The following is a 10561-nucleotide window of genomic DNA, read 5'->3' as shown; positions in this document are numbered from 1 at the left end:
AAGCTCCGATATGTGTGACTCGATGTGGTTTGTGATATAATACATGTATGCATTGTATTTCCCTGACATCAAACACATGCATTGTGATGTTGTGCATAACGATGTTGTATTAACAGAAAGAGGATAACATCATGAGCAAGAAGAACATGTATACAAATATGGCCTGTCTGACTATGCGAAAAGAAAAAGAAAGTCTTCTTGAGCAGGGGGGAATGGGCTCCTTTTATGTTTCTCAGCAGGCGGTGAGCGAGTCCGACTCTGGAGAATGAATCCTACAGAAAATGTGCAAAAAATTGGAGCTCTACCAATTGTGTGTCATAAAAATTTGGAGGTGTAGTGTCTTTTAGGACCAGGGGTTAGATATGACGTGATTTACTGAATATCCAACAAAGACTCAAACAAAATCAGTATCACACTTATGGATTACCGCCACCTGTGAAGGGCTTCTAAGCACGCCCCGGGCACTAGAGTGTTCACCGATGAGAGATCTCTTTGTGGCAGGAGAAAACATTGGAGGGTGAGACACTAAAAGCAACTGCTAAGGACGCCCGGGGCGCTGAAACAATCAGCGGTGTAGATCAAAAGGATATGTCGGAGGCTGGAACGGTCTGTTAAGCTGAATGTTTTTCGAATTGCACACAGAAGGGATGAATGCTGTTGTCCTCCAATTCGGTTTTGCGGCGCAGATCCCGTAACCCAATCTCGCCGCGACATGTGGGTTCATGTAGTGACCCACTATCTGGCTGGTTATCTGGTTTGCGACTTGTTCGGGGTATCTTTACCCATATGCTATGCAGCCTCTGCTAAATGTAATTATCACCCGTGTTACAGAAATAAGCAATACAAAACTTTGATCGTGTATACATTAGTCTAGTACAATACTATACGTAAATCAAGGTTGCCTCGAAGTCCTTCTTGGCATGGGGTTGAGAAACAGTCAAAAGTGAATGACCCCGACACCGGTTTTGCCTCCAAGTGTATAGCTGTTTGTGACTACTCATTGGGTATTTACCGTAATCTCCACATAAAATGGGTTGGAAAATGTCTATATTTAATCATGTCTGTGTTAGATGCTTCCTCTATTATGCAGTCAGCAGTCTTAGGGCTATCAGGTTAGTTGAGGTTTTCGGTATTCGAAAAAAAGACACAGTCCCAAGTTGCGAAAAGTATACTTGCTACCTAGTAGCTGGTCATTTGCGCTTTTCCTATTCTCTTCTTACGCTTACTCCATTGTAGATGGTGGCTGGTGGAACATGGCAATGTTTATTAAACATGATTCGGTAGTAAATCTTCTGAAATTGAGAGCAATAGTATCAATTCAATGAATAGCTTTGTGTAACTAGAAGACAAATGTTTTCTTTTTTTTTTGTATTTGCAAGCCCACAGATTACCATCTTGTTACTGTAGTGTAATAATATGACATATTCCCACAGTGCTTGCAGGAGTTCTTTGAATGGACCTTTTTGCATGATGCGTTCAACACCCAGTTCGTCTTGACAAGAATACATGTATCCTTCATTCGACATCAGTAATGATACTGAAGATGCCGCATCGAGCTGGTTGATCCTCAGCTTGCAATACAGCATAGTATACCCAATCATGGCTTTACCAATGAACCATTTGCTTCATACTCGGCGAGTGTCCGCGGCTCGGACCATGAATAGGGACCACCAAATAACTCAACGGCTAGTAGTATCGTTAGCCTAGTTTGATTGTACCGTCGATGGAATCTCAACTTGGTGGTACTGACACCAAGCCGTAGAAACCGTTGCGAGTCTGTATTGTACTTCAATTCATGTGCTACTCATGAGGTGTTTGTTGCCTTGGGACTTCCCAATTTATGCGGCTAAGAGACCATTATTAATAGGGGTCAGATCCGACACATGTTCACAGGATACCGGAATCAGCTGCAACAGAGCAATTGGTAGCATGTCAATCAGCACGCTTCAACAGCCTGGTGTGTATTGTAGGAACATAAGGAGGGTAAGAAGTGCCCTCTCGAAAGAAAGCACCGCTCTTCCCTCATACGTACGGTCACCGGATGCACATCGGCCGACTGATATTATGGCTTGAAACATGAGAGGATGGTTTTCAAACAGCTGAAGGAAAGATAGATAAAGCAAACAATAATGGGGTTTTTCCAAACGATAATTGCTTATAGTTATTTAGAAATTAGAGAAATACTTGCGGAACTTCGAGGTCAGAAATCGAATGATATCTTCTTGTTAGGGTTCCCGCACCTTTCATCCCAGAAGATGTGGCGTACGGACGACGATATTGATATACCCTCGAGTGATCTGTACGCCCACGAGACACCATGTAGACCAGAATATCATAGGCTTGGATGGAGACATTCCACCAACAGACTTGATTCGTTCTGTGGGTTGGCAGGTGGGTGTGGTGGTCGGTTTGTCACGGTGGCTATGATGGTGGTGAGGATCGTCTGGTGGACGATCGAGGTCACGGCGGTTAAAGCAGTGGTGGTGACTGTGGTATAAGTCACTTTGAGGGAAGAAAAAAAAGGACAGAAATCCATCATCTTCTACTTCTAACCAGAAAATTTCTAATTCCCAAACCCTACCGACCTCATCAGCCAACCATCTCAATCAGGAGGAAAAAGGGGCGGGAAGAAAAGGATACATACGTCCCAACGGCTTCCCCCTCTTCGAAATACTCTTTGCCTGATCCTGCTTAATCCTCGCCAACCTCGCTTCTTCCCGTGCTTCCTCTTCTAACCGTTTCACATGTTCGCGTGCCTCACGGACAGCCTGTCGGGCGGCGACGAGGGCGCGATCAGCTTCTTTTTCGGCTGTTTCGGCGAGGACGACTTGTTCGCGGGCGTGGGTTATGCTTGGGTCTTCTCGGTGATCACGGTTGCGGTGGAGGAGACTGGTAGAGTGTTTGATGTTGTTGGGGCTGCTGGTGGTAGAGGTCGAGGATCGTGGGGATGGGGATGTAGTATGTCTGGACCCGAAAAGGCCGGTGCGACGGGATTCAGTTGCTGGCGGGATAGGGGAGGTATCGCGGCGAGAGTGACGAGATGTCGAAGAAGATGAGGCGGTTGCTTTGTCGTGATGGAAGAGCGGCATTTTGACTTGCGGTTATAGACAGAAAGATGAGGATGATAAATCTCCTATTTAGGAAAGTCTTGGCAAAGGCCGATGTCTTGACTTGGTTCTCAGTTGTTCCTGTACCGAGAAAGAATAATTTCTGGAGTGGATGGAGAATCGGAGATTTTAGGACTTAATATACACGTATCTTCAGAATCTCCCCAGAGTCATATCAGACTATAAGCTCGAGATACTCGGTATGATCGTGAAAGGCATGACGTCGGAGCACAGACCTGACGTCAAAACTGACGATCAACGGCAGCCACATGTATCTGTAAGACTATCTAGATGATTTAGATACTAGTTAACTAAGGTGATAAATATAATTATATATAAACACTTTGTAGATTGCTGTGTCTGATGTTATGGATTTATTCGGTACAAGACTCTTTCTCCACCATACCGTAACCCTAAGTACCCGAACAACCTTGGGAGACAATGCACCTCGCTACAGAAACACCAAAACGTTGATGTTCGAACAATTGACATAAGCAGTGTCATGTCACATGCGCCATATCTATTTAGGTAATCGTACACATTTATACTTATATAGAATACGTAAGTCTCTCAAACGAAGCGAGCAAAAAACAGCTTGTCTACAGAGAAAAAAAACCATATCCTCTTAAAGCCTATGTAACATCGAAATGAGGCAGTGCTGATCCTTGCGTCATAATCATAGCCCATACACACTGTGCAGCCTTCATCAAGCCCTAACTCGACTAATCGGATGTAGTAATATAATAATATAAAAACAATCGATTGACCTATTAATATCCCCCAGCTTCCAACACTTATTCTGTATGTATGTATATATGTATGTTCATGAGAAGAGACTTGCTTTCATCAAAAGGACGAGAACAAAAAAAAAATGAAAAAAACAAAAGCAAATGCCCGCACCTGATGCATCATGACTTCAACAACAACAATAAACAATGCGGAATCGTATCATACAAGCCACGTTTTTTTTGGTCCCAAACAAACAGTCATCACATCGAAAAAACCAATTAAAACAATAGAACAGAATTAGGCGGAGGTAAGTCCACCAACAGCCTTATCTTCAGGCTCTTCAGCCGCAGCTCGATGAATATGCTCGGGCGCAACCCAGCTGGAACTCTTCCATGGCTTGACATGCTGGATATACATGGTATCGACTTCCTCAAGGGTACGACCCTGAGTTTCGCACACGAAGAAGTATACAACCAATGCAGCGGCAAAGCAGCAGCAGGCAAAGATGTAGCCGTACTGGAAGTCAATGGCACCCGAGATGAAAGGGGTGAAGAAGGAGATCAAGAAGTTCCAGGTCCAGTTGGATGCAGTTGCGATTCCAATGCAAGTAGCGCGGTAACGGGCAGGGTAGAGTTCACCGCAGATTGCCCAGACGATGGGTCCCCAGGTGGTTGCGAAGCCGACAATGAAGAAGCAGGTAAACACAATCAAGGTGGTGCCGGCCTTCGGGGTGTTGGGAGGGTTGGCGCGGTCGAGAGAGTAGTGACCAACAGTAGCGAAGATCATGAAGCAGACGAACATCCAGAGGGCACCGCCGATAAGGGACTTGCGACGACCGTAATGCTCGACAATGTAGAGACCAATAATGGTAACGCCAAAGTTGACGCCAGTGAGAATCATCTGAGTAACGTAGCTGTTGTTCAAACCAGTCGAGGTGAAAATGGTGTTTCCGTAGTAAAAGATAAAGTTGGCACCGGTGAGCTGCTGCAGGGATTGCAGGACAACGCCGAGCATCGTACGGTAGAGCATGCGGGGACCAGTGAAAATCTCAAAAATTCCAGCTTTGCCAGCAGCGTGTTCTTCATCAAGCTTTTCCTTCATGTCTTGGATTTCTTCAGCGACCAGGCGGTGGTTGTCGGGGACACCGTAGAGTTTGATCATGGTGTGTTTGGCTTCTTCGATACGGCCCATGCGGTAGGCATAACGAGGAGATTCGGGCAAGAAAAGGATACCGATACCGAGAATTAAGGGCCAGGCGAAACCGATGCCCATGGTGATACGCCATGCAGCAGTGGAGTGGATGCTCTCAGTGCCGTAGTTGATGCAGGCGGCGATGAAGATACCGAAAGCCACGAACAATTGGAAGGCACTATTTTCTGATCAGCAAATGCAACTTATGACCAGATGGACAAAAAGGGGAGAGGGGAAAAGAGAGAAAAAAAAAAAAAAACATACCTGACCATGGCACCACGGACATGGCGAGGGGCAGATTCAGACTGGTACATGGGCACAAGACTGGAAAGAGCACCCACACCCAGACCGGCGACCAGACGACCAACAGCGACTTGATACCACTTGTTGGTGGTAGCAATCTGCACAATCATACCGACAATGTGGATAATACACCAGAAAGTGATCGAGGGTTTTCTTCCGAAGCGATCTGCAAGGGGACTGGCGGCGAGGGCACCAATCATGGTTCCGATGGACATGAGACCGACAATCAGGCCGGACCGGACATTGCTGAAGTAGTAGCCGTTATCGTTGTGCTGAGCAAAGCGTACTTGGAAGTCGTGCATGGTTTCGAAACCAGAGATTTGCCCTGTCTCTCCATTAGCCAAGACCCTCAAGAGTCCCAGAGAGCACTAGAAAAGGACAAACCGGTAGAGTAACCGAAAATGAAGCCACCCATGGAAGCAATGATACCCAGGATGAATGACCGCCAGGTCAAGTAGGGCACTTTGCTGTCATCATAGTGGGCGTTCTTCTCGGCCAGAGAAGCATTGCCAGAAGTCGTTGCCGAGGGCATGGCATTCTCCGAATGCTCGGCCTGTTCGGCCTTGGGTTTGAGTTTGTTTAAGAATTGAGAGACAGTCATTGTCTACAATTGGATTGAATGTATTCGTATGAGGGTGAGTTGAACGATGAGTGAGGAAGAAAAAGTATCGACGGCAGCAAGAAACACCACGACCTTTATACTGAAAAATCCACACTAGAAAAAATGGAGAATGATCACGCGGGACATGGTCAGAACAAAACGGGGGCCCGGATGTGGGATATGAAATATGGAGGGAGGATCGAATGAGATGGCTTCCCAGTTCGGGGGGTGGCCTTTCTTTCGTCCTTGCCAACTTGATCTTTCCCTTCTTGGTGGTGGACCCTCGCCACTTTTTTTTTACTTCCTGACCTTCTCTGTGGTTTCTGTTGTTTCTCTCTAGTAGAATCTCTAGTAGAATCTCTAGTAGAATCTCTACGTAGTCTGTAGCATCATACGAGTGCATAAACCGTCACGTCATGGATTGTCTGACAACAGTGCCGATGCCGAGTCCAATCTTTGTTTATACTGGTTATACTGGTTATACTGATCATACTGGTCATACTGATCGCCAGAACAGCGACATGAAGACAGTCTCGGTATGCCGGGTTCTACATTCCATACACTACAATGTACCGTACTCGATCTTCTTGGAGAAGCCGAAGAACAGACGAAAAAGATGCAAGCATTCGGATCAGCGTGCCAGGAACCATTCCGCATGGGGGAATTAGCGGGTCCGGATAGATAGCCGGACGCCAGCTCTGTGATTGGCCAGATGCTGGATTTCATCATTCACGCACTATGTAGGAGTCCTTGCTCTAGGTATCTACAAGTCATGGTGAGCCTACATTCCTTTTCCACCTCCAGAATACATGGCTGCGAGAATACATAACTGTAGCGACGCCGTGAAATCAAACTATCGTCCATGCTCAGCGTTGCAAAAACAGACTTTGGTGGCTGCAGTGAGATTTCAAGCCCTGAATATGTGGGTCTGCCCTAAGCCATGATCCACCGATCCCACCGGTGAAGACTCTGCTTACTCTGCTCGGGCCTAGACAGGACGGGCTGCACAGTGGCCTGACTGTGACACGTCTGCTTACACCTGCTTACACCCCGTGGGTATTTATCGGATTTACCACGTCGACCTGCACGACAGCATCTCATGTCGTAGTTAGACTGCTCCGTACTGTATACGACGTATACTGAAAATATTAATGAACAATCCAATCCATGCAGTGGTCCTCTGCAATGCGGGTAAAAACGGATGACGAGCTGGTGAAACATAAATGTGGAAGCTTGACTCTTTCTAGAAAAGTCGTGATCCATTCTCGGCCCAGACTATCGCCGTATACAGCAGTCGGTCAAGATCTCCCGGCGGACTCGAGTCTTGACTCTTGACTCTTGACGCAGTCAACAGGTGACTATGATCAATTGATATACGATTGTCTGTCTACATCAAAACAAGAAAAAAACATCACAAGATTCTACGCGCCTACGCCACGTTGACAGTACCTAGATACTTGTTGTATCCAGACTCCTATAATTAATTGCAGCACCGTTGTAGCAATGAAGGAGACATCACACAACACAACCACAGCGTGAAGAGTTTTCCCGACTCGGCATCCCATCGGCATTGGTTGGTTGGTTGGTTGGTGCACGGCAAGTGGGGATCGGGACAGAAGAGAAATCGGGATGTCTTTTCGGTGTGCCGGTTTGGATCGGCTCACTTTCTTCTTCTGTAAACGGGTTGAAGTGCCGAGCCTGGTAGCTAGCGAAGTGAGGCGAGCCGAACTAGTTAACTAGTTATGTTATGGAAGTCGTAACCAATGAGGCTCTCATATAACCAATCAGTGCGTGTTTCGTCTACTATAGTATTTATACGCAAGGGCCACTCCTACGTATGTACATAGTACGGAGTATCTTGGGGATTCCTTGCCCGCTGTTAACTGCCTTATTCATAAATTCATGACTGTGTGATCTGGAGACTGGAGAAGCCTGCTCGCCCCTTAATTGACTTGTTAATGGCCGACTAAATCATGAGCTAACTCGCATGATAGCTTCTTGACTAGTTTGGCTCGACTCGCACGTGAGTTGGGAGATTTGTAAGCAGACGTCGACAGTACTCTCCGCAGAGAAAAGGAGGGGAAAAAAAAATTGTGAGACTGAGAAAATGAGAAAACACCTAGCAAATCTATGTAGATAGTGTACAGTGTGGCAGCGTGGCAGCGTGGCAGCGCCGGGACGCGGAATTGTTAAGGACACCACAGATTTTCACTAACCGCACCACAACTGATTAACTTAACTACCAATATTAGTCGTTATGTAATCTCATAAACAGCCTTGTATTCTGCCAATCCTTTCTGTACTCGCCGATTAACCGGAGAGCATCACACTACGCAATTAATCTTGTCCACAATCAAGTTAATATAGCAAGGAGAGCTACACCCCTTGCCCTTTACCAGAGTGCTCTAACAGCTTCACTAGGACAATGGGCCTTCCATGCGCCCACCGAATCGCACGGTTACTAAAGGAAAATCATCCTATTCCATTAACGGATATTCATCCTTTTTGGAGGCAGTCTATAGCACCAGACGACCAATCATATCGCTGGGATAAGCAGAAGAGCCAATAGCATTGTACGGAAGCCCCACCCTGGAGAATCCATGGCAACCAGAGGTAAACACAGAGAGTATACATATGCAAATATATATATATATATATTTTGAAGCTCAGTATGTCAACGTGGCACTTTCTGGCTATTCTGTATAGGATTACCCCCAAAAATGGCGGATTTGGCGGATTTGGCGGATTTGCTTCCAATAATCAGACTAACTGATATAAATGCACTTCTGGAGGACAGGTAGGTTCGTTTGCCGCAATTAATGATATTCCAGCAAATCGAGGGCATCCGGGGCCAGAATAACTTCACCAAAGACGTGTTTTCAACGTGCCTTTCATTAATATCCTCCTTACAACACCAGAAAAAGCTCAGGTGCAAATATTGCCAAAGGTTGGAATAAAGCCGAGCATTCTTCTCGTCAAAAATGGCATCTAAATGCCTGTAAAAGATTTCTGAAGAATCTCCCGGAAGCTGTTATACAACAGCGTAGGAAAAGCACAGGGGAATACAGCCAGCAAGCCCTTTACGATATGAGTGCAATTTCTCCAAGAAACGTCAAATCCCAGGAAGATCTCGACTTGCTCGTTGAATTCGCAGTTTTTAGCAGTGCTCGTCCTTGTTCTATGTTTGAAATTGATGATATGAGAGCATTGTTCACTGCTCTCAATCCGCAATTTGAAATACCTTCTTCCGAAAAGCTTACTACAGAAATCCTCCCACAATGCTATTCCCTTGTTCAGAACGCTGTCATGAAGCATCTTGCACAAAGTGAGTATCTAGACTGCTGATGAGAGTACAGATATTCGCAAACGCCGGATAATGAATTTATCAGTATCTGATTCCGAAAAGTCGTTATTACTTCCAACGATATAGGAAAACAGAGTGCAAATGCTGTTCATACTACGGAATGGGTTATAAACCAGGTAAGTCCTCAATAGAATTACATATTTTATTCTCTCGATTAAAGAACCCGTTGACGGCAACTTCGCACGGATTAACTCGATTACAACGGATACTTGCGCTACAATGCAGGCAGTGTGGGATCTGCTTCTTCAAAGTCAAAAGACGAGGGTTTGTTTTTTATGATTGGCTGCGATTCTCATGGATTGCAATTAATTATAAAAGATCTTCTTGCTATGCCACATATAAAGGATATATTTAAACAAGCACAATCGATTGTATCATATTTCAACTCAGCGCCATTACAACTAGCCATCCTCCAGAATATTCAAACCAAAGATGGTGACCAGGAAAGGGCTTTTATCGGTTCTATTTCTACACGCTGGGGAACTCAATATATTATGCTGGAAAGCCTCAAAAAGAACGAGAGAGCACTTGCCGAATATGTTCGAGAAAACATATGTGAATTTGCGATTTGAGATATTATTCGCTCTACGGATTTCTGAGATGGAATAACGCTTCTTCTTGATATCATAAACAAGTAAACGAAGCAATCAAAGCTTCTGAAGCAACAACATCCCATGCAGGTCTTGTTGTTGTTGTTGTTATTGGTGGTGGTGGTGGTGGGAGATGGATATCTATTGAACTTCATCTACGTCGATATATTGCAACTACATCTTTTGGCTCCGATATACAGCTTCTATTTGAGAAGAAATTTGCAGAACGGACTCGACAGGTTCAAGATGTTCATTGGGCAGCTTATTTTTTGAATCCTACAACGCGAAGTTATAATATGAACTGCCTAGAAATCGAGAAGGTTTATAGAGTTATTCAGTATTGCAAGAAAGATCCTAATCAAGCAATACTACACTTCTGTCAATTTCGGGCCGAGAGTGGTGTTTTTTACAAAGCAATGTGTTGGAGGTTCGAAAATGAACCCAAAAATTTCTGGATGTGCCAGGTAAGTTTGAAATTACATATCTAGTAGAATTTACTATACTAGCTATCTACTGCCCCTGTCACAAAAGAACTTGTAACACTCGCTCTACGCCTTTTTTCATACAACAGCCACATCGACATCCTCAGAACGTGCTTTCTCTGCTCAAAATGTTCAACTCAATGCTTTCCGAAACCGTATGACCGCGGAGCAATTGATTTATATCTATATGAATA

General features: G+C 45.0%; 2 protein-coding genes across 2 annotated transcripts, besides 5 other annotated features; both read right to left on the bottom strand.

The window, feature by feature from the left end:
* Positions 1-2332: 2332 nt before the first annotated feature.
* TSTA_038940 (uncharacterized protein) lies at positions 2333-3089 on the bottom strand (the record flags this gene model as incomplete). Its single annotated transcript, XM_002481078.1, has 2 exons — positions 2333-2502; positions 2645-3089. 2 exons carry the CDS (start codon positions 3087-3089, stop codon positions 2333-2335), a joined length of 615 nt encoding a protein of 204 aa, XP_002481123.1.
* A 337-nt stretch (positions 3090-3426) lies between these two features.
* Positions 3427-3447: a sequence feature (AT_rich).
* A 419-nt stretch (positions 3448-3866) lies between these two features.
* On the bottom strand, positions 3867-5983 carry TSTA_038930 (MFS monosaccharide transporter, putative). The gene is made up of 3 exons (XM_002481077.1): positions 5715-5983; positions 5292-5655; positions 3867-5205 (listed from the first exon to the last, which is right to left on the bottom strand). The coding sequence occupies exons 1-3, from the start codon at positions 5929-5931 to the stop codon at positions 4134-4136; spliced, it is 1653 nt and encodes a 550-aa protein (XP_002481122.1). The 5' UTR covers positions 5932-5983; the 3' UTR covers positions 3867-4133.
* Positions 3908-3930: a microsatellite.
* Positions 5984-7501: 1518 nt separating the features above from the next.
* Positions 7502-7522: a microsatellite.
* A 1036-nt stretch (positions 7523-8558) lies between these two features.
* Positions 8559-8589: a microsatellite.
* A 966-nt stretch (positions 8590-9555) lies between these two features.
* Positions 9556-9855: a mobile genetic element.
* The last annotated feature ends 706 nt before the right edge of the window (positions 9856-10561 follow it).

The sequence above is a fragment of the Talaromyces stipitatus genome, genomic scaffold (assembly GCF_000003125.1).
Source record: "Talaromyces stipitatus ATCC 10500 scf_1105507295541 genomic scaffold, whole genome shotgun sequence".
NCBI classification, from domain to species: domain Eukaryota; kingdom Fungi; phylum Ascomycota; class Eurotiomycetes; order Eurotiales; family Trichocomaceae; genus Talaromyces; species Talaromyces stipitatus.
This window is presented reverse-complemented; position numbering and strand designations above follow the sequence as displayed.